The 23,130-nt window shown below is 41.8% G+C and overlaps 1 protein-coding gene across 3 annotated transcripts in view; it reads left to right on the forward strand.

Moving 5' to 3' along the window:
• The window catches only part of LOC145349902 (islet cell autoantigen 1-like), an 87,958-nt gene that overhangs the window by 11,692 nt on the left and 53,136 nt on the right, over positions 1-23,130 (forward strand). For 2 of the 3 annotated variants that reach the window (XM_080198533.1, XM_080198534.1), the window contains exons 2-6: positions 4,369-4,410; positions 5,984-6,152; positions 15,724-15,796; positions 20,164-20,287; positions 22,817-23,015. In XM_080198533.1, coding sequence (XP_080054659.1) covers positions 4,394-4,410; positions 5,984-6,152; positions 15,724-15,796; positions 20,164-20,287; positions 22,817-23,015 — 582 coding nt within the window. In that variant the 5' untranslated portion in view covers positions 4,369-4,393. Of the gene's footprint in view, positions 1-4,368; positions 4,411-5,983; positions 6,153-15,723; positions 15,797-20,163; positions 20,288-22,816; positions 23,022-23,130 lie in introns of those variants that run through there. The other variant, XM_080198535.1, reaches the window with a different exon arrangement.

A 23,130-nucleotide genomic window follows, 5' to 3' on the forward strand; every position in this document is an offset into this window, starting at 1 on the left:
AATAAGATAAGTAAGAGAGTGTATGATATCTGAGTGTGGACTTCCAGAAGGCATTCAGTAAGGTTCCCCACTAAAAATTATTAACAGATATGAGAGGCAGGGAAGTAGAATTAATAATATGACTTTGACTGGACGTTGATTGAGGGACAGAGTGAGTGTGAAAGGTAGGGTGACTGATTGGCGGTACCTGACCAAGGCATCTTTTCATCTTATTTATTATAATTAAATAATTATTATAATTAGTTAATAATTAGTCAGAATGGGTTTCATAACGCATTGGTATGAGTACTGGAGTAAGTGGACATTGGGACAGTGTTGGGTCTAGTGTTCTGGTGAGTTGTATATAACTAGGACAGTAGAGAAGGCTTTCAATTGAATAGCTGGGGTGCAGGATCAAGTGAGGGAAGATGTGATAAATTGAAAAGGAGAGGCCAAGGCAAAAGAACAGGGTAGCAATAAGAGAAATGAGAATCAGAACTTGGCAGGAAGGAACAGAGATTGCAAAAATAGTAAAAAGAGAGCTAAAAGTGCTGGGCCTGGATGTGCATAGCATTTGCAACAAAATGAATGAATTGACAGCTCAAATAGAAATAACTATGTACGATCAGATAGCCATTACAGAGACATGGCTGCAAGTTGGTAAAGACTGGGAATTGTACATTCAAGAGTACACTTCAGAAGGATAGCAAGCTAGGAAAAAGTAGAGGAGCAAGTTTAAGTATTAATGTCACAAATAGACTTATTGCAATGAGGTTACTGTGAAAATCCCCTAGTTGCCACACTCCGGCACCTGTTTGGAGACACTGAGGGAGAATTTAGCATGGTCATTGCACATAACCAGCACGTCTTTCAGACTGTGGGAGGAAACCCATGCAGATAAAGGGAGAACGTGTAAACTGCACAGACAATAACCCAAATCACGAATAGAACCCGGTCCCTGGTGTTGTGAGGCAGCAGTGCTAACCACTGTGCACTATGCCACCTTATTATTGACACAGCTCTGTTAATTGAGGATGCCACTTGTACATTAGGGAGAAATGACTTTAGTTCTAAAGATCAAAACATATAATTAATTTGGGTAGAATAAGAAACAATGAAGGTAGAAAGTTATTGTGGGAGTTGTTTATAGGTCCCAAAACAGTAATCACACCGTAGAGCAGGATATGTTAGAAGAAATACTGGGGGCTTGTGATAAAAGTATAGTAATAATTGTGTCCTGAAATTAACCAGAAAGGGGAGGCAGTGGTATTGACAGGGGATGAGTAATCCAGAGAACCAGAGTAGGTTCAAATCAATTTAAATTCAATAAAACATCTGGAATTAAAAAGTCTAATAATGACCATGAAACCATTGTTGAGTGTCATTAAAAATCCATCTGGCTCACTTTAGGGAAGGAAACCTGCCACCTTTACCTGGTCCGGCCTGTATGTGACTCCAGAGCGGCACTATGTAGTTGACTGTGAAATGGCCAAGCAAGCCACTCTCAAGGAGAGCTAAGGTTGGGCAGTAAATACTGGCTGAACCAGCTACACCTGCATCCCGTTAATTAATTAAAAAAGTCTATTTTACATTTGTTGTAGTACAACAAGGCAGGATTAATTAATTACTTTTCTTTTTTAAGTGCCATTTATTAAACCAAGGCCATCTGCCCTCTCAGGTGAACGTAAAAGGAATAGAAGAACATAAGTAAGAGCACAATTGGGCAATTCAGCCCCTCAAGCCTGCCCCACCGTTCAATAAGGTCATAGTTGATCTGTTTGTTTCAAGTTCACATCCTTATCTACCCCCAGTAACTTTTAATTCTGTTAACAGACTCTATTTACATCTGTCTTGAAAATATTCAATTACTCCACCTCCACCGTTTTGTGAGGCAGAGAGTTCCAAAGTCATAGAACCTTCTGAGAGAAAAAAAAACTTCTAATCTCTGCCCTAATTTAGAACAGCTGCCCTCCCAGTTCTGGCCTTGCTCACAAAGGAAACATTCTTTCCACGTTCACCTTGTCAGACCATTCAGGATCTTGTATACTTCAATCAAGTCACCTCCCCCTCACTCTAGTGGAAACGACCAGTCTATTCAACTTTACCTCAGAGACAACCCACTCATTTCTGGTATCAATTTAATAAACTTCCTCTGTACCACCTCCAATGCATTTACATCCCCTTTTAAATAAGGAGACCAGAACTAAATTGTACACAGTATTCAAGATATGGTCTCACCAGTGCCCCTGTATAACCGAAACATAACATCCTTTCATGTTCAATTCCTCTCATAAAAGACATCATTCCATTAACCTTCTTGCTGCGTTTGCATACTAACTTCTTGTGACTCACTTACCAGAACACCAAGATCCCTCTGTATCTTAGAATTCTGCAGCCGTTCTATGTTTAAGTAATATTTTGTTTTTGTAATTTTCCTGCCAAAGTGAACAACTTCATATTTTCCCACATTTTACTTGCCATCTGCCAGATTCTTACCCACTTACTCAAACTATCTACATCCATCTGCAACCTTCTTATGTCCCCTTCACATCATAATCTTTAACTACTGTACTTTCTCTTAAGTGGTTGATAGAAATTGTAAAAGGCTGAGGCCTCAGCATGGACCCCTAACATGATTCCAGTGGTTACATCCTGCCAATCAAAAAAAATACTGGTTTATGCATCCTTTCTGTTTTCTGCTGGCCAGCCAATCTTTTATCCATGCTACAGCATGAGCTTATATTTTCTCAAGAACCTTAGTTGCGTAGCACCTTATCAAATATTTTCTGGAAATTCAAGTACAGCACGTCTAGGGCTCCCCTTTAATAGCTCAACTATTCACTGCTTTAACCAGCTAAGTTGTTTTGAGAACCCAGTTTTTTGCTGGAGATGCAGTATCCTCTGCTTATTTCTGTTCTTGCTATGTAATCACTTTGCATTAATATAGCACCTTTACCACAGGAAAACAAGGGATTCCAGAGCTTGGCTGCTAACAGTACGGCTACCATTGATAGGATGAATAAAATGGTAGATCTCAAAGGCCAGTGTTGGAAGAGCTTAGAATTCTCAGAAGACTGCAAGACTGAAGAGGTTGCAGAAGTTTGGTGGGTGGGGGGAACACTATGGAGAAATTTAACATGAGAATGAGAATTTTAGTGCCTCTGACAACGTGCCCAAGGACAGGACGTACTGACGTTTTAACAAATATCTGAGCAAATTACAGTCTGTTACTGTGGCATAGTGCAGTGATATGCCTGCACTCTGTGTGAGTGGAATCTGATCAGTATGTGAGTGAGTCCTAATGAAAGTGAAGCCACTATATTAAAATGCTTTATCGTGAATATGCCCCTTTTCCAATTTCCCTTTCCTTTGTTATTGGCCAGCAGTTGTCTTGTGCTTCACCCATGTCGGGGCCCAAGAATGAGTGTGAGTGGGTTATGTAACTGTGGAAGGGTAGCATGTCTCGAGTTTGATCCTGCCCATACAGACTTCCCAGCTGATTTCTTTTCCTCTTTCTGTTCCTAGTTTAACACTGATCTAGCTGAGAACAACTTATTCAGCACAGACAAGAGGCTGAACTCGGCATCTCGGAGGGGAGATCTCATTGAGACGTATAAGATGATGAATGGGATGGATAGGATAGAGGTGGAGAGACTCTTCCCGCTCAAAAAAGACAGTAGGACTAGGGGGCACAGCCTCAAGATAAAGGGGAGGCGGTTTAGAACGGAGTTGAGGAGGAACTTCTTCACTCAAAGGGTGGTGTATCTCTGGAATTCTCTGCCCGTTGAAGTGGTGGAGGCTGCCTCGCTAAATATTTTTAAGAAGCGGGTTGATGGGTTCTTGATAAGAGAGGGGATTAAGGGTTATGGGGAGAGGGCGGGAAGGTGGAACTGAGCCACGACAGATCAGCCATGATCTTATTGAATGGCGGGGCAGGCTCGAAGGGCTAGATGGCCTACTCCTGCTCCTATTTCTTATGTTTCTTATGTTCTTATCTTCTTTTCTGTATTACCACACCACATTGGTGACTATTGGGGCAAACTCCTCTGTAGCAGTCTTATAATGTTCTCCATTTAACAAGCTGCCATACGCTGTAATCTTCTTTGATTTTCTATATATAATTATGTCATTTCGTTGGGATGTCTCTTACTGATGGTAAAGACCAATTGATGGTTATTTCACAGGCTGTTTCTAAAATCTGAGTGACAACAGAATGACTATTCCCTTTGCAAGATAATAACTGCACTTCAGAAAAATGCTTAATTCGCTATGCAGTGTCTTGGGATGAATTGAGTTTGTGAAATGTGCTGTGCAAATGCAAGGCTTTTTTAAAATTGTGCCAAAATTGAAAGTCTGGAATCTAATTGCTTTTGTTGATTCTCTGTTCAGGTTCTCACAACAGAAGCAATACACAATGGACAGTCATCGAGGGTAAGCATTTATTATGCAACAGAAGTAATATCAGATAGCATTCTGATACTGCACAAGAGGGCCTTAGATACTCCAATGCATTAATAGGCCGCTCCTGAGTTCCAGTTCAAATGATGTCATGGGGGAAAGGTTCAGTTACCTTTTCTGAGCTCGCATTTGTGGCTTAAGTTCACCGATCAGGTTTCTGTGATTTGTATTTTTTTCTAATTTGGGCAGTCAGGAGGTATGAATGGCTGAGTAGAATTGACCTCTGCTTCCCTATAACTACACAGTGGAGATAGTGCAGAAAGGGAGAATAGAGCCTGCATTCTGCCTCTGTGCATTGGTGAACAAAGTCGTTCCACAGCCCATCGATCACTTGTGTAAGAACATTGCTGGAAGCAATCATTTACAGGGCTGGTTTAGTTCTGCGATCTATCAGTCATTCCGAGAATTGTTTCACCTTCATGTTGTGCTTATCAGCTTATTGGCTGACGTTTCATCTTGTTCTCTAACCTTGCTGCACCTTTGTGACACTGTTCTCCAGTCAATTCCTCTCTCATTTCTGCTGCTCTTTCTCTTTACATTGCTAGTTTATTTTTAGAGCTCTTGAATGTGAACAGAGGGTTCTTGATTCCCAAGGTGGGCTCCCAATGATCCAGACCTCCGATTTACTGCAGTGGTAGTCGTTACCAGTGCGCCAGCCATTTGACCTCCAGGCAATGAAGGACGCCAAAATAATCTTAAAATAGATGCTAAAAAAACCCATATTCTCTTATATTTTGTCTGTGTATTTTTATCCAGCATGAACAGTGAATTTTTAAATCATAATTGCACCACAGGAAAATATCTGTAGTTTATAAGAAGACCTTCAGATTACTTTTCCCCCAAACCACCTCTGAAGTTCCAAAGGACACTCAAAGACAACTCCTCCCCAACACTGTTGGGAATTGGCATGAATTCCCACGCTGAACTAGCACTTTCCCACCTGATGAGATGATGAACAGGATGGAAAGTGGCTGCAGATCCTTGCTTCAACCAGAAATTTATTCTGTGCAAGGACAGAAATATTCCTCCGCCAATGAAAACTACCGCTCTCCCAATTTATTATGTTTGCACTTCCACCTCTGTTGACTGGAGAGAAAGCTTAAATCCCTTTTAAATTGAAAGACCTGAAATAACCTACTCTGGAAATTGAATCAAAGAGCAGATAAATGATAGCTGCTGATATCTTGCTACCATGGGGGTGGGGGGAGGGGTACTTTTGCCTCTGCCATGTGTCTAGTATTTGTAATTAGTCATACTGCACGCTGGACAGACAACTAGTTATTGCTCCCTATGATGCATTGGGCAAGGCAAAGAGGCAGGCTCCTATCAGAGATTAAAAGGCATCTTTGACAGTGGTAACTCCATTATTGTTATATGAGAGTTTAATATAGAGCCTGGCATGATAATGGGATATTTTAAGACTCTGAATTAAAGCAGAGTTCACCAACCTTAAACAGGACATGACTTAGACCCTGTCAATGGGGGAAAAATAATGCACTTTGGATTCATTGAAGCAACAAGTGACTGGTTGCCTTTGTCTCTCTAGGTATTCGGGAGAGATGTTTAATCGATATGTTCTCAATGATGATAAGTCAGTGGTGAGCCAGATGCAGAAGAAATACTGGAAGACAAAGCAGGCACTCATCAAAGCAACAGGCAAGAAAGAGGATGAGCATGTCGTGGCGTCTGACGCAGATTTGGATGCAAAGTTAGAGGTAGGTGTGTAAATCTGATTCACTTTCAGAAACATCCAGGAACCCAACTATACATTATATGTTTTCAGATTTGGGCTGTGTGTGGAATTAATTAACCTACATATCTATCTGATGAAATAGTGATCTTATTACTGGCAGGAGATTTGAGGTAATAGAGTGAGAGTGTAGCACAAGATGTATACTGGCAAAATATTAGTGTATTGGGAAGGTATTCTTTTCCAAAGGTTTATTGATACCAGTATTCTAAATTAGTATAGCAAAGACAGTGTTAACAGTGGGAGGGGATCAATCACAATGACTGTGTTGAGAGAAGTGAACAAAAAATGTGTTTCAGCATCTGGAAAGAAAAACGAGTGTTTTGAGTGGAATGCTAAGGGATCCTGAACAAAACATTCAGCTGCCTTTTCTCTCTTCAGATCCTGACAGGCTCGATCTGTCTTTTCAGTATTTTCTGTTTCTGCTTTAGTTCTCCAACATTTGCTGTTTATATTTTCTCTCAGTTTGATTGATTAGTCTTTACTCAGTGAGGACTGTAGTAGCAGTTTTGGCATGAAAAAAAAAATGTACAAGGAAATCTGGATGTAATTTTTGGTGTTTAATTTTTGCCTTCAAAGGTGTTGTTTAAAAAAAAAGCAATCTCAGGCGGACTGGGTAACATCTGTGACTTTGCTAATCAACATTGTGTGCTGGCAAATTACATGCCTGTGCTGTATATGTGTCTAATCAAAAGAATCATATAATGATGCACACAGAAGGGGGCAATTTAGCTCTTTGGTAGAGCTGTCTAATTAATATCCAGTAATCGTGCATTGACAACCCTGTGTAGTAAAGAATTCCAAAAATTCACAATCCTTTAAGTGAAGAAATTTTCCTACCTCAGTCCTGAGTGATCAGCCCCTTATCCTGAAACTGTGCCCGTGCTCTAGATTTCCCAGCCAGGGAACACCATCCCAGCATTTACTCTGTCAAGCCCCTTGTTAATCTTGAATGTTTCAATGAAATCACCTCCCATTCTTCTAAACTCTGGAGAATGGAGACCAATTTACTTAGCCTCTCATCAACCCAATGCAGTGAACCTTTCCTGTACTGTCTCCAAGACAAATATACCCTTCCTTAAGTATGGAGACCAGAATTCCTCTCAGTATTTAAGGTGTGGAATCACCAAAGCCCCATGCAAATGTAGCAAGATTTCTTTATTCTTGTATTCCAGTATTCTTTCAATAAAGACCAATATGACATTTGCTTTCTTAACTCCATACAAATTCCATGTTAACTCTATACAAATGCACTAGTCTTTCCGATCAATATTGACAAGTTTCATATCTGTAAAAAGGGCGGCACTGTGGTTAGGACTGCTGCCTCACAGCACCAGGGGCAAGGGTTCAATTCCCAGCTTGGGTCACTGTCTGTGTAGAGTCTGCGCGTTCTTCCCGTGTCTGCGTGGATTTCCTTCAGGTGCTTCAGTTTCCTTCCACAGTCCGAAAGACATGCTGGTTAGGTGCATTGGCCATGCTAAATTCTTCCTCAGTATGCCTGACAGGCACTGGAGTGTGATGACAAGGGGATTTTTACAGTAACTTCATTGCAGTGTTAATGTAAGCCTATTTGTGACACTAATAAATAAGTTTTAAACGTAAAATATATCCTATTTTTCTGTTCTCAGGATTAAAATGAGTAAACTCACACTTCCCCACATTATATTCCACCTATCATCTTGTTGCCCACTCATTTAAGCTGTCTATATCTCTTTGCAGCCTCTTTGTCCTTTTTACAGCTTGCATTCCCACTGTGGCTCTGTCCCTTTGCCTAAATCACTAATATAGATTGTGAATAACTGAGGCTCCAGCACTTCACAAGTCACAATATGCCAACTTGAAAATGCCCCCCACTTCCTGCTTCTTGTCCATTAACCAATCTTATACCCATGCTAATATATTCTGGATGCTGTGCGCATTCAGACAGTGTGACTTCAGTTTTTTTGAACTGTTCCCTACATGGACCTGCTTTCTGATGCACTACTGTTAAATTCTCTGTCCCTTCCTGCCCCATTTAACTTATCTTTAACCACCTCAATATACTTTTCTATTGCCTTGGTTTTAATTTTGGATTTTTAAATTGCACCTTCATCAGAATCTTTCTATCCCTCTGTTAGTTTAAAGCCATTTTCCCTACTCTGATCACATTGGATACTGCAACACATTTGTTCATTCTGTCCCTTCCTGTCAAACATCTGGCTATCATTATTCACATCACTACTCTGCACTATTTCCTTGTCCATTCTCCTTAAGTTTCTAAATCTCCCTCTCGTAAATTATTCCCATAACTATTTGATTTAAAACTGTACAATCCTAATTGTACGACTCACCAGGATACTGGTTCCAGCACAGTTCAGGTGAAGACTTTCCAAATGGTACAGCTCTCTCTTTCCAGTACTGGTGCCAGTGCCCATGAACAGAAACTTCTTTCTCCCACACCAGTCTTTCAGCTATACATTTAACTCTGCTGTCATTCACCCAATTGCTAGTTTGCTCATGGCTCAAGTAGTGAGAAGAAACTTTGTGGTTCTGCTTTTTAATTTAGCCTTTAGCTGCTCTTATTCCCTGAGCAGAGCCTCTTCCTTAGTTTTACCTGTAATGTCAGTACTCAAGTAGACCACAGCAACTGGATCCTACCCCTCCAATTCAAATTCCTGTCTGGGCCAGAGATGTCCTTAACCCTGGAGCTGGGCAGGAACACAGCCTTTTGGAATAATGCCCTCAGTGCAGAGAACAGTAACTGTTCCTGGAACCATATTCCCTATTTTAACTACATTCCTTTTCACTCCCTCCACGTGAACGGCTCCTTGCGTCACGGTGCCATGGTCAGTTGGCTTGTCCTCCCTATAGTCACTGCTCTCATTCACACAAACTGCAAGAACATTGAACCTTTTGGACAATTGCAGGGTCTGAGGCTCCTCCATTGCTACCTTTTGGATTCCCATACATGCTCCACTTGCAGCCAGACCTTCCTGTCCCTGAGCACGGATCAAATCAGGAGTACCTAACCTAAGTGATGTAGCTACCTTCTGGAACAATGTGTCCCTTCTTGGTGCATTATAGTGTCTGCAGCTTGGATTCCAACTCATTAACTCAGAGCCAAAATTCCTGTGATGCAGATGTGGATCACACTACTGTTCACAAGCTACAGCGATAGCACATCATGTGCACTGCCTTCTTTATTGTGTTTTATTCAACTAACATTTCAAGTTTAGAATATCACTCAACTGTTACCTGTAGTTATATTATGTAGTTTACCTAGTTAGGCAATAAGTTTTTAGTGCAGCAGTTATCTAATGCATTAGTTTAAATTACTGTCCCCATTGAGAGAAAATTAAAAAAAACTCACCAAATCAATCACCAATCTGTTCACCTAATTAATGATGTGGAGATGCCAGTGTTGGACTGGGATAAGCACAGTAAGAAGTCTCACAACACCAGGTTAAAGTCCAACAGGTTTATTTGGTAGCACAAGCCACAAGCTTTCAGAGCGCTGCTCCTTCATCAGGTCAGTGGAGGTTCTGTTCATAAACAGGGCATATAAAGGGCATTTTATATGTCCTGTTTGTGAACAGGACTCCCACTTGCCTGATGAAGGAGCAGCGCTCTGAAAGCTTGTGCTATCAAATAAATCTGTTGGACTTTAACCTGGTGTTGTGAGGCACCTAGTTAATACCTTTGAATACTCTGCACCTACAGGAGTTGAGAAAAGGCGTAACAAGCAGCTCCTTCTCCCCACTGCATGGAAAAAAGGGAAACATGGATATATATTCCAATTGGAAGGATGTGACTAGTGTTGTCACCTAGGATTTGTATTTGCAGTCTTAGCTTTTCATTATATTCGTAAATGATTTAGATGACTTAATAACAAAGAAATATCTAAGCTTGCTGACACCACCAAGCTAGGTGGCTCAGTAACTAATACAGATAGCAGTTGCTCGATTCAAGTAAGTGGTTAAAGCTGTGGAAGGTGGAGTTTATTGTGGGGAAATGTAATGTCATCCACTTTGGACCTAAGAAAGATGGATCAGAATATTTTATAAATGGATTGGGGGTGGCAGGAATTGTGGAGGAACAAAGAGATTTAGGGAGGTACCAAAAGCTAATGATCAAGTACAAAAAAAATGTAAGCCTAATGGAATTTTAAAATGGTTGGAATACAAAGGATGGGGATTATATTATTGTTGCACAGTGCTCTAGTTAAACCCCATCTGGAGTGCTGCATTTGGTTCTGGACTCTGCACCTCAGGAAGGAGATTGGCTTTTGAGGGCATGCAGCACAAGTTCACCAGAATGATGTCCTCAGCTCAAAGGATTACATTATAGCAGCAGACTGCATAGTTAGCCTTGTATTCTCTTGAATGGAGAAAATTTAAAGGAGATGTTTAAGGTGATTAAAGGATTTAACAGCATAGATAAAAATAAACTACTTCCCTTAGTTAAGGGAGAAAGGGAGCTCCAGAACCAGGGACATAATCCTAAAATTAGAGCTAGGGCACTCAGGACCAGTCTCAGGGTTCACATTCACAAGAAGGATAGTGGAAACCTCTCCTCTTAAAAAGGTGTTGCTATTGGGGAATTTCAAAACTGTAGTTGACTGATTTTTATAAGGCAAGGATATTAGGGGGTACGGAATCAAGCTAGGCAGATAGAATGAAGGTACAAATCAGCAGTCATCTAATTGGAGTGCGACAGATTTGGGATTGAATGGCTTATTTTTGGCTTTATGTTGCATCCCTGTAACCTTTCAAACCAGAATTATCACTGTGAGGCTTATGTCACTGGGTTAACACGTTTTCATACTTAATTAATATCTCACACAAGCAACAGAGTGCAATATTCATCCACTTGGTCGCTGCACAGCTGGTATTCAAGTATTGAGATAATTCAGATATTAATTAGCTGTTGTTCGGTAATCTTGCCTGTTGAATTAAGATTCTGGGTTCCAATCCCACTCCAATTACTTGATCTTGAATTCTAGGCTAACCGTGCAGTGTGGTATTTTGTTTATCTTCCCTTGTTTCTCCAGTCCAACAGTTCCTTCAATCTACCCAATCAAATACCTTTCATACCGAGCTGTTGCTCGGTAAGCTTGCCTGTTCAATTAAGATTCTGGGTCCCAGAGCAAAGATCTGCACTCTTTTCTGATAATTGTGCCAATCTGGTAGCATTTTTGTACACGTTCCTGCACTTCTTCCCCTGTTTTAGTGACTTAGTAAAACAGAGATCAAAAATGCACACGATAGACCATGACGAAGTACAGACTCAGGTTATTGACTCAGATCTGGGGCCTTCTGGTTGAATGTACTTAAAAATGTCGTTCAAAATCTATTCACTGAGTATAGAGAGTCATAAACTTGCGTCATGGCCTCTCCAGCTTCAAATGTGACTGCTTCATCTACAAGACCTCTGTGTCTTGCCACATTCCAGTTGGGTTGACAACAGTAAGCGATGTGTTTGGACAACTCTTTCCATAAAGGAAAAACTTGAATTTGCACTGTGCCTTTCAAGATCTGTACTTCATTGCCAGTGAAATATTTTGAAGTGTAATCTTTGGTGTATTTTAGGATTCGTTCCCTGGTCTGTTTATAGCTGATCACAGAAGGGCAGCTTTAGGGATGCCGTTGTTTGTCTCAGTGCCATGGGCAAGGTAAAGGAGAAAGTTGCCAGATTTCCCACTCTTGGTTACTATCCAACAGGAGGTAAATGAGAAATAAGGGGTCAAGGATAGATCCTTGGAACGTCAAAAGTAACAGTGCAGGAGCAGGAAGAGAAGCTATTGCAAGTGATACTCTGGATATAATTAAATAAGTAAGAATGGAATCAGTTGACACTTGCAGGCCATGTCTGGTATGGAGAAGGTTGAGTTTCTCTACAATTCCCCATCCACACTCTTGATATGTTGGCTTGGATGACAAAATGATCTTTTGGGCACTTCAGTAAAAGCCTTTTCGTGCCTGTAGAACCACATCCTGGAAGTAAAAGCAAATTACTGTGGATGCTGGAGTCTGAAATAAAACCTGAAAAAGGTGGAAGATGTGAGCAGTCTGACAGCATTTGTGGAGAGAAAATAGAGCCAACGTTTCCAGTTTGAATCCAGACATGAGGTGTTGGCTCTGTTCTCTCTCCACAGATACTGTCAGACCTGCTGGGATTTTCTAGCATTTTCTGTTTTTGTTTCATTCTGGGAGTACTCAGTGCTCTCAGTGCAGGCGGGAGAAAATTAGGGGATGAGGAGGGATCGAAGTAAAGGAAGCTTCAGAAGTGTCTTCTGCCATTGGCACCAACCGGAGGGAAATATGTTCTACAGGGAATGTTTGTGTGAGTCATGTAAGGTCACAGTGAAAATGTTCAGCAGTCTGAAAGGTGCATTTTTTAGCTTACTTCAAATGGACAGAGAGCAGCATTATACGTGTCATTCTGATGCCTGACACCCTGCAGCTCCCACAATTGTTTCATTACATCTCGCATGCTAAAAGTGTTCAGTTTTTCATTAATTTTAATTTTACATGTCACTTATTAGCTGTTATTTGTGACAGCTGCCAGTGCTTTTAATTTTCATTTATGGCTGAGGTCTGGTAATTAGCCGTGGTTACACAGTACACAAAGGTGCTGTAGGCTGTGTGTCCTGATTCTTGGCAGATGGCCTGCAGTTAATTATGAAAGGCTGTGGAATGTAAAAGAAATTCCATGTTGTTGCTACTGGCTGCAGACTGCCATTAGTGCTGCCTGAGATGGCTCCTCAAGTATCGCGTTTGGGATTAAAGTCACCAGGAAGCTGTGGGCTGTTTTTACAATATGACTTTTGCCTGAGAGTAAAACAGCATTGTTTTTTACATAGGGTGATTAGCTGTAGGTTGGAAATCGTGGTCTCCCAGTCCTAGGGAGTCTCCGTCTGCTTCACTGCACACCCTGCTTGGTTGTGACTTTGGATTTCCACTGTAATGTCTTGTGTTTGGTACAGATCAAAACCATCTTTTGCTAACACTATAGTGCCAGTATTCAATCCAAAGGCGAGTAGGGAACCCTTTCTCTCTGGCTTTTCCACTGTCACTATTAAGCCTGGCTATTTGCAGATGCCTGTCTTGGTGTGATTGACTAGTCCTCTCATGCACAAATCACACACAGCTCTGAACATTCTGTCAGGAGAAGGAACAGCAGTGGAATTTCAGATGGCTATGGTTTGTTCAGATGCCATTGGCATCTCCCACTGCAGCGAAGTCAGAGAATTTGGCACCCAGCCAAATCTCTGTTCACTACAGCGGGATGGGAAAATCCCACCAGCAGAATGGTGGTAATACTTTGGCCTTAAGTCATTTGTTTCTTTTAGATTTGTTCTCGTGTGATGGAAAGGAATAGGCTTGAGAGCTGGTAATCTGTCTCCTGAAGGGAATCCACATCTAAACAAATTATCCAGAGTTAATTTCTTGGATTTGTCAATCTTTCAAAGCATTTGGACCTAAAAAGTCAAAAGTGCAGCATGCTCTGATATCACATCATTGGAGTGCATACAATATATTCAAGGTCGTCAATTTGTCAACTGTAGAATATCTAAGATGATCTCTAGTGAAAGCCCTGAAGGCAGTTTTAAAAAAACGTTCTAAGGATCTCAGTCCTACCTTTTGTTCTTCTTATGTGTGGACTCAGAAACAAACCTGAAAAATGTGGCCAATATCAGCTTTAAACACATGACTGTTTTTGGTTATCTGGTATGTTTCATGTGATTGGTCTTCATATTACAGCTCACTCTCCTCCATGGTTCACATTGCTTTCCATCTCTCTTCTGAATTCCTCTGATGGAGTGTGAAAAAGGGTTGGAGCAGTTTACAATGCCAAGTCATTCATGTGATGAAGTCTTGCAGTGTTACGTAAACTCCATGGCATTTTCCAGGCAATCTGGGCAGGATATCCAGAGGCAACAACTAACATCAGTTCTTCCATGTGGAATCATAGGGATCCATTTTCAGAACATTTGTGAGTTGAAGGACTAAGGAACTCTTATGCGGCTGAACGGAGAATAACTCTTATCCAGCTAATAAACAGCTCCTTGGAGATGTGAAGCAAGTGCAATGACGTTTGCAGTTTAAGAACATAAGAAATAGGAGCAGGAGTAGGCCATCTAGCCCTTCGAGCCTGCCCCGCCATTCAATAAGATCATGGCTGATCTGTCGTGGCTCAGTTCCACATTCCCGCCCTCTCCCCATCCCTCTCCCCATAACCCTTAATCCCCTCACTTATCAAAAACCCACCAACCCGCGTCTTAAAAATATTTAGCGAGGCAGTCTCCACCACCTCAACGGGCAGAGAATTCCAGAGATTCACCACCCTTTGAGTGAAGAAGTTCCTCCTCAACCCCGTTCTAAACCACCCCCCCCTTTATCTTGAGGCTGTGCCCCCTAGTCCTACTGTCCTTTCTGAGCGGGAAGAGTCTCTCCACCTCTTTCCTATCCATCCCATTCATCATCTTATACGTCTCAATGAGGTCTCCCCTCATTCTTCTAAACTCTAACGAGTACAAGCCTAGTTTATTCAGCCTCTCCTCATAGCTCAACCCCCTCAACTCCGGAATCAGCCTAGTAAACCTCCTCTGCACTCCCTCCAAGGCCAAAATATCCTTGCGTAAGTACGGCGACCAAAACTGCACACAGTACTCCAGCTGCGGCCTCACCAATGCCCTATACAGCCGCAGCAAGACCTCCCTACTTTTATATTCAATCCCCCTCGCTATGAAGGCCAGCATCCCATTCGCCTTCCTGACCACCTGCTGCACCTGCAGGCTGGGTTTTTGCGACTCATGCACAAGGACCCCGAGGTCCCTCTGCACCGTCACCTGCTGCAGTTTTTCGCCACGTAAGTAATAGTCCTTCCTACCATTATTCCTACCAAAGTGGACCACCTCGCACTTGCCAACATTAAATTCCATTTGCCAGTTCCTGGCCCATTCGTTCAGCCTATACTATCTAAAAAGAAACATTTCATTCATGCAAAGCAAATTTTATAAATGCCAGAGAGTTTGCAAATAGATATTTCAGCATGAAAAGTAATCCCCCCGCCCCCCAACTCCTCTGTACTATTAAGATATTATAGTAGACTTGCAAATGATTTTAAATAGATAGTCCAGGGTAAAGTCCACAGTGACCAACCAGATCCTGAAATTGTTCTGTATAAACTGAATGGTCGAAATAAAAGTTTCAAACACAAGTTTACTTGCCTCCCAAAGAGGACTGGTGACTTTTTGTGAAGTTGAGAGCAGAACTGTAATGTTTAGGTGGCTTGGTTGTGTCTAGAAGTTGAACTTTCAAAGACTGAGGAAAGCAATATCCTGCAGAGAATGTACAAATGGGAACTTTGAAATTGACAATTTATGGTAAAGTGGGCACTGTTTTGTGCTTCACACTTATTTGAAGCGGTGTTAAAATTGCTGAGCACCATTTGACCCAGGACTCTTATCATTGGCTAACTCAGGGGATCTTGAGCTTAAATCTCCAAATTCCTGTGCAGTAAGATTTCACAAAACTCTAATGTATCTGTTCCAGGTTTTCCATGTAATACGGACATCATGCATTGATCTTCTGAAGGTGATTGAGAAATATCAGCAGAGACTCAACAGTAAGTATTCAAATGCTTCCTTTCTGGAGTATTGACAAAACCAGTTGTGAGAGCTAGTTAGCTGCAGAATCATAAGTAAATGGCTCCATTGGATCAAATACTTGTTGAAAAGACCAGAAAGATGTGCTGTTCTGCATACCAACTGAATTAGGAAATTCTTGTATTAGCCTTCCAGCCTGATTGAATTTCAGATGAAGGTTTGCAGAGTTTCCAGCCAATTTACATGAGATCAGTACCTGCAATATGAAAATGGGCAAGCATTGAATATCTTCCTTTTTATCTGCAATTCAAATATGGAATTCATCTTCAATTAGTGTGGATTGATTCAATTTCAGACTTGCCTCAAGTACTGATTATGCTTTGCACTTGTGCTAACAGGTTGGCACCTGTGGTTTGCCCAATGATAGTGAATCTCCACTACTTCATGGACAAGGTTAGAGGCTCCTGTCCAGCTCTGAATTGAGTCAATTTTTGTCCAGTTGGGATTTTTCTACATGTCTATCATGATGTAAGCTGAATGCCAGACCTCCTAAATTGGGACTTGGTTTGGTTTGTTACCTATTAATGCTGATGTAGGATCCTGTTCAGAAAGAGCAAATGCAACCAAATACTTCCCTTCCCTCAGACTGAAAAGATAAGTGAGGAAAGCTTAAAGATATTGAACACAACAGTTCAATACCGTTGGATTCAGCTCAAGTTTAATTATAGATTGTCTACCCCTGTCAACACAGCAGATAAATGAAAGAGATTTCATGTATTGCATTTGTTATTGCAATTATGTCAGCATGATTTAAGTGGCTGAATCAGATTTGGATACAGCACAGTACCAATATTGTCACTGGGTATTTTTGACATTGACATTGGAAAACGATGTGCAGGTTAGATGGATTGGTCATGCTAAATTGCCCCTTGGTACCCCAAGATATGTAGGTTAAGGGGATTTGTGATGTTACAGGGATAGGGCCTGAGTAAGATGCTCTGTCGGACATTTGATGAGCCAATGCTCACTTCTGCACTGTAGGGATTTTGTGATGATTGAAAATCGCGCTGGGGGAAGAGGGGTCACCTTCACTGCAGCTTTTCATTCATCAACTTCTGGTCACCCTATTATAGAAAGGATATTATTAAACTAGAAAGAGTGCAGAAGAGATTTACTAGGATGCTACTGGGACTTGATGGTTTGAATTATTAGAAGAGGCTGGATAGACTGGGACTTCTTTCTCTGGAGTGTAGAAGGCTGAGGGGCGATCTTAAAGAGGTCTATAAAATAATGAATGGCGTGGAGGAACTAGATAGACAGTATCTTTTCCCAAAGGTTCCAGACACTCACCACCCTCTGAGTGAAAAAAAACCCCTCTGGACTCTTTTATGTCTCTCCCCTCTCACCTTAAACCTATGCCCTGTAGTTTTAGACATCCTATCTTTGGGAAAAGATGTTGACTATAGAAACAAAGAAGATAGGAGCAGGAGGGAGGCCATTTGGCCCTTCGAGGCTGCTCTGCCATTCATTATGACCATAGCTGATTGACTCAATAGCCTAATCCTTCTTTTTCCTCATAACCTATGACCCCATTTGCCCCAAGTGCTATATCTAGCTGCCTCTTGAATACATTCAGTGTTTGCTAAAATCTCACTGACCATGCAATGATAGTAAGAAGCCTCACAACACCAGGTTAAAGTCCAACAGGTTTATTTGGAAGCAAAAGCCACTAGCTTTTGGAGCACTGCCCCTTCACACTCACCTGATGAAGGGGCAGTGCTCCGAAAGCTAGTGGCTTTTGCTACCAAATAAACCTGTTGGACTTTAACCTGGTGTTGTGAGACTTCTTTCTGTGTTTACCCCAGTCCAACGCTGGCATCTCCACATCATACAATGATGTGACAGGAATCAGAATACTGCAGAGGCTTCATCATCTGATAGTGCAGCAAATGTCCCGTCCTTACTCAACGATGCTGACATTTTCCTTGCAAGTATAACTCATTGTATCTTAATTGGCAGAGTAGTAAAAACTAGGATCTGCCTAATTCTGTTTTTGGTGTATTGAGACAACTTGTGCCTGTAGGTGGAGCTATTTGCACATCTTGCACCAATGGATGGTGTGCTGTACGAACAGTCCACACACCAACAAAAACTGCCGAATCTACATATCAGCATAAATTAATGACCAAACTGTTAATGTCACACCAACATATCCAAAATGAATGCAGTGAAACAAATTTATCCAAGGAGCAAAAAATGGAGGCTGCAGGGAAAAGTCTAAGAGAATGGAATCTAGCCAATTTGGTCTTGTGGAGAGGTAGCATGGGGATGGCAGGCTGAAATGGCCTCCTCCTATGCTGTAACCGTCCTGTGATTCTCTGGGTGCAGTGGGTTAGACACTTGTCTCTGGGATCAAGGTGAAAACTAGCCCAGACTGATTGGATGCTGTTTGCTGGCTAGCAATATATTACATGAACTGGGCTTCAGTGAGCTGAATCTCGGTTCTGGTACCGATAATACAGAACTGCTTATAGTACAGACCTGGTTGGCATTGCATTGGCAGTCTGTCTAAACTGCCTGCTGTGAGAAGTAGAAAGATATCCCCTTAGCCGTGAGCTGTGGTAAATTATGCAAAACAGAAGGGACTTCAGTTGGAATCCCTAACTCTGCTGTACCTGACCTAGAAGTGGTTGCTGCTGACAGTGCATGGCTGAAATGATGTGTTCTGGTCTCTGTTGCTATCCACCATAAGTGGGCAGCACAGTGGCATAGTGGTTCACACTACTGCTTCACAGCTCCAGGGAACTGGGTTCGATTCCTGGCTTGGGTCACTGTGTAGAGTTTGCACATTCTCCCCCTGTCTGCGTGGGTTTCCTCCCACAGTCCGAAGAGTTAGGTTGATTGGCCATGCTAAATTACCCCTAGTGTCTTAGGATGTGTAGATTAGAGGAATTAGTGGGGTAAATATATGGGGACAGGGCCTGGGGTGGGATTGTTGTCAGTGCAGACTCAATGGGCTGAAAGGCCTCGTTCTGCACTGTAGCGTGTCTATGATCTCCACACTGCTGAATTCATGATAATTAAGAGAACTGAATGGTTTCCGATTAAGTCAATCAGTGATTGCAACAAACGTTCTCGGGTCAGGTATAGGTTGGTAAATTGAAGAGTGAAGGCCTCTCAAATTTGGAATTATTTCCCCTTGCCCCAAAGCAAAACTAATTTGTGTTCCTGTCTCCCCACACCAGCCATCTTGAGGCCTACCACAGGAAGATTGCTTGATGCATACAAATTGCGTTTGTATCTATATCCAAAATTAACTGGTTAAGCCTATCTGAGCTTATCTTGTGTACGGTGTAGTCAACTCTGACTGGTTTCAAACCTAGCTGCCCACAGTAAAAGCTGATGAATGTTTAAAGTTCTATTTAATATATTGTGTCAAGGTTTGCTAACACTAAAACCTCTGACCTTGGGCTGAAGGTCCTTTACTCATGCTCATAGGATCTTTGAGTTGTATCCAAGTGATTCTGACCAGGGTGTATTAGGGATCTAGACATTGTTAGAGATCATCAACCTTAAATCCTCTCTTTTGTGGAATGTCTTTGCTAAAGCCTTGCCTCATGTGAAAGCAGCCATATAATACAGCCCTGAGCTGAGTTTCCAACCTTTTGTTTTCTCTCCATTACAGAAGCAAATTATAAACTATCTTTGTGAGATTCCCTGTTCTACCCATCTGCTGCTGGATCTTTCGCTCATGTGCTTGTCACCTCCAGATTTGACTATTCTAAAGCTGTCTTGGCCAGCTTCCAATTCCCCCCACCCTCTATAAACTTCAGCTCATCTAAAATTCTGCTGATCCCAACTTCTCATCATCTTTGTTTCACTGATTTGTGTTGGCTTCTGGCCCACCAGTGCCTCATCCTTGTGTTCAAATCTCTTCCTGGCTTTTGCCCCTCCACACATCTTGTAGTCTCCAGCCTTACAGCCTTTCCCACTCCACTATCCCTACCACTCGACTCTCTGATCTGTTTGACTCTGGCCTCTTGTCTATTGCCCCCTTCTTTCACCAACCACTGTCAACTGTACCTTCAGCCAAGTAAGCTTACTGTCTCAGATTGCCTTGTTAAACCCCAGTGTGTGTCTTCCTTTAAGACTCTCCTTAATATTTCACCTCATTGACTAACTTTTGTGGTATTGCCCTCTACCACAGTCTTTGGCTCAGTATCCATTTTTTCCTTATTCCTCTGACCCTTACGTTACAAGAGTCATATCAGTGCAATTCTTAATGTCTGAATTAAAATTTACTTTAGGAGGATAACTGTCAGGTGGTGTATCTGTACAGCACTTTTCTGATTTAAGTGGTAATGGCTGTCTAATTTGTACATTGCAGTTCTGTCTCAGGAGGAAAATGAACTGGGCATGTTCCTGAAGGGGCAGAGTGAACAGGATAAAACTCCAGCTGGGAGGATGATGAATGCTACCAGTAAGGCTCTGTGCGGGTCTGCAAAACAAAGGTACACTCGCTCACCAGAACTCAACAACCCCTCTCCCCTTCTTACTTGATCTGGCTTGTTGCCTGACCTGGTGTCTGCTTTTATCACGTGTATGTTTGATATTGAGAAATAGAATAATCAATGGAGATACAGTGCACGCTGTTTGAATTTGTGAGCAAATTATATGTTTGATATGTGATTCAATTGAAGACTTGAATTTCAAGCTGCCCTAGTGTCTCAGTGGGGAAAGGATAATGTTTATAGTGCTAAATTCTAAGATAATGTTGAATTAGCAGATACCACTTTTCAGCCCAACATCATTCAGGGAACCTGTTTCTCCACTGAGAGTCTGAAAGCTAATTAGACTAGGTAATTTGCAGGGCAAGGAGTGGGTAGATTTAAGATCCTTTTGTCCTTTAATGATCCTTTTGTCAAAGCTTGTCAAAGGGTCATCTGAACTCGAAATGTCAGTTCTTTTCTCTCCTTACAGCTGTTGCCAGAGCTGTTGAGATTTTCCAGTATTTTCTTTTTTGGTTTCAGATTCCAGTATCTGCAGTCATTTGCTTTAAATTTAACATTGTTGACGAATTTGCTTGCAAATTTGACAATAGGGATCTTGCAGTAAAGCATGCATTGTAGAACATAGAACATTACATTGCAGTACAGGTCTTTTGACCCTCTGTTGCACTGACCTGTGAAACCAATCTAAAGCTCATCTAACCTACACTATTCCGATATCATCCATATGTTTATCCAATGACCATTTAAATGCCCTTAATGTTGGAAAGTCCACTACTGTTGCAGGCAGGCATTCCACGCCTTTACAACTCTCTGACTAAAGAACCTACGTCTGACATCTGTCCTATATCTATCATCCCTCAATTTAAAGCTATGTCTCCTCGTGCTAGCCATCTCCATCTGAGGAAAAAGGGTCTTACCGTCCACCCTAACTAATCCTCTGATCATCTTATTTGCGTCTATTAAGTCTCTTAACCTTCTTCTAACGAAAACAGCCTCAAGTCCCTCAGCCTTTCCTCATAAGACTTGCCCACCATACCAGGCAACATCCTGGTAAATCTCCTTTGCACCCTTTCCAATGCTTCCATCTCCTTCCTATAATGCGGCGACCAGAACTGTACGCAATACTCCAAGTGCGGCCGCACCAGAGTTTTGTACAGCTGCAACATGATCTCATGGCTCCAAAACGCAATCCCTCTACCAATAAAAGCTAACACACCGTACGCCTTCTTAACAACCCTATCAACCTGGGTGCCAACTTTCAGGGATCTATGCACCTGGACATGAGATCTCTGTGCTCATCCACACTATCAAGTATCTTACCATTAGCCCTCTACTCTGTATTCCTGTTACTCCTTCCAAAGTGAATCACTTCACATTTTCCTGCATTAAACTCCATTTGTCACCTCTCAGCCTAGCTCTGCAGCTTATGTATGTCCCTCTGTAACCTGCAACATCCTTCCGCACTGTCCACAATTCCACCGACTTTAGTGTCATCCGCAAGTTTACTAACCCATCCTTCTATGCCTTCATCCAGGTCATTTATAAAAATGACAAACAGCAGTGGCCCCAAAACAGATCGTTGTGCCATACTACTAATAACTGAACTCCAGGATGAACATTTCCCATCAACCACCACCCTCTGTCTTCTTGCAGCTAGCCAATTTCTGATCCAAACCACTAAATCACCCTCAATCCATGCCTCCGTATTTTCTGCAATAGCTTACTGTGGGAAATCTTATCAAATGCTTTACTGAAATTCATGTACACCACATCAACTGCTTTACCCTCATCCATCTCTTTGGTCACCTTCTCAAAGAACTCAATAAGATTTGTGAGGTACGACCTACCCTTCACAAAACCATGTTGACTATCCCTAATCAAATTATTCCTTTCTAGATAACTATAATTTCTATCTCTTATATCCTTTCCAAAACTTTGCCCACAACAGAAGTAAGGTTCAATGGTCTATAATTACCTGGATTGTCTCTACTCCCCTTCTTGAACAAGGGGACAACATTTGCTATCCTCCAGTCTTCTGGCACTATTCCAGTAGACAATGACGACATAAAGATCAAAGCCAAAGGCTCTGCAACCCCCTCTCTAGCCTCTCAGAGAATCCTAGGAGAAATTCCATCTGGCCCAGGGGACTTACCTATTTTCATACTTTCCAGAATTGCTAACATCTCCTCCTTATGAACCTCAACCCCATCTAGTCTAATAGCCTGTATTGAGTATTGTCTCGGTGAAGATTTCAGTGAAGTATCTCATGTTTCAAATGCCCATACTGTGCATTGAGAAGTGCCTAATGATACAACTATCAATTCCTTCCAGGCATTTATAATGTCTGGCACTGGTGTGATTACAGATCTCACTGGTAAGGAGAGTGACATGAGCTGTTGAATTAATACCATTGTGCAAAGAAGTTGTATGTTGGTTTTAAGTCTGATTTCCTCTGCCATACCTGGTATACCAATACAGTAAATAAGTCTGTTGTACAATCCACCCACTTTTCCTCTTTACCCATCCCAGATTAGCATTGCGTGTTCCGCTATTGCGACTGGAGCAGGAAGTAGAAACGTTCCGGCGCCGAGCGATCTCCGACACTCTTCTCACTGTGAATCGAATGGAACAGTCTCGAACAGAATACAGGGGGGCTTTGCTTTGGATGAAGGACGTCTCTCAGGAGTTGGATCCTGACACTTACAAGCAGATGGAGAAGTTCAGGAAGGTATGAATGTTCTGCAAGTATTGAGTTCTATCAGAATCAAAATGTCTCCTGTTTTATTTGGACATGCTTCTAATTCGCATTTGTATAGATGTAGAAAGATGGGCAACATTAACTT

The sequence above is a fragment of the Carcharhinus amblyrhynchos genome, chromosome 11 (assembly GCF_965287045.1).
Source record: "Carcharhinus amblyrhynchos chromosome 11, sCarAmb.v2.hapA, whole genome shotgun sequence".
Classification (NCBI taxonomy): Eukaryota; Metazoa; Chordata; class Chondrichthyes; order Carcharhiniformes; family Carcharhinidae; genus Carcharhinus; species Carcharhinus amblyrhynchos.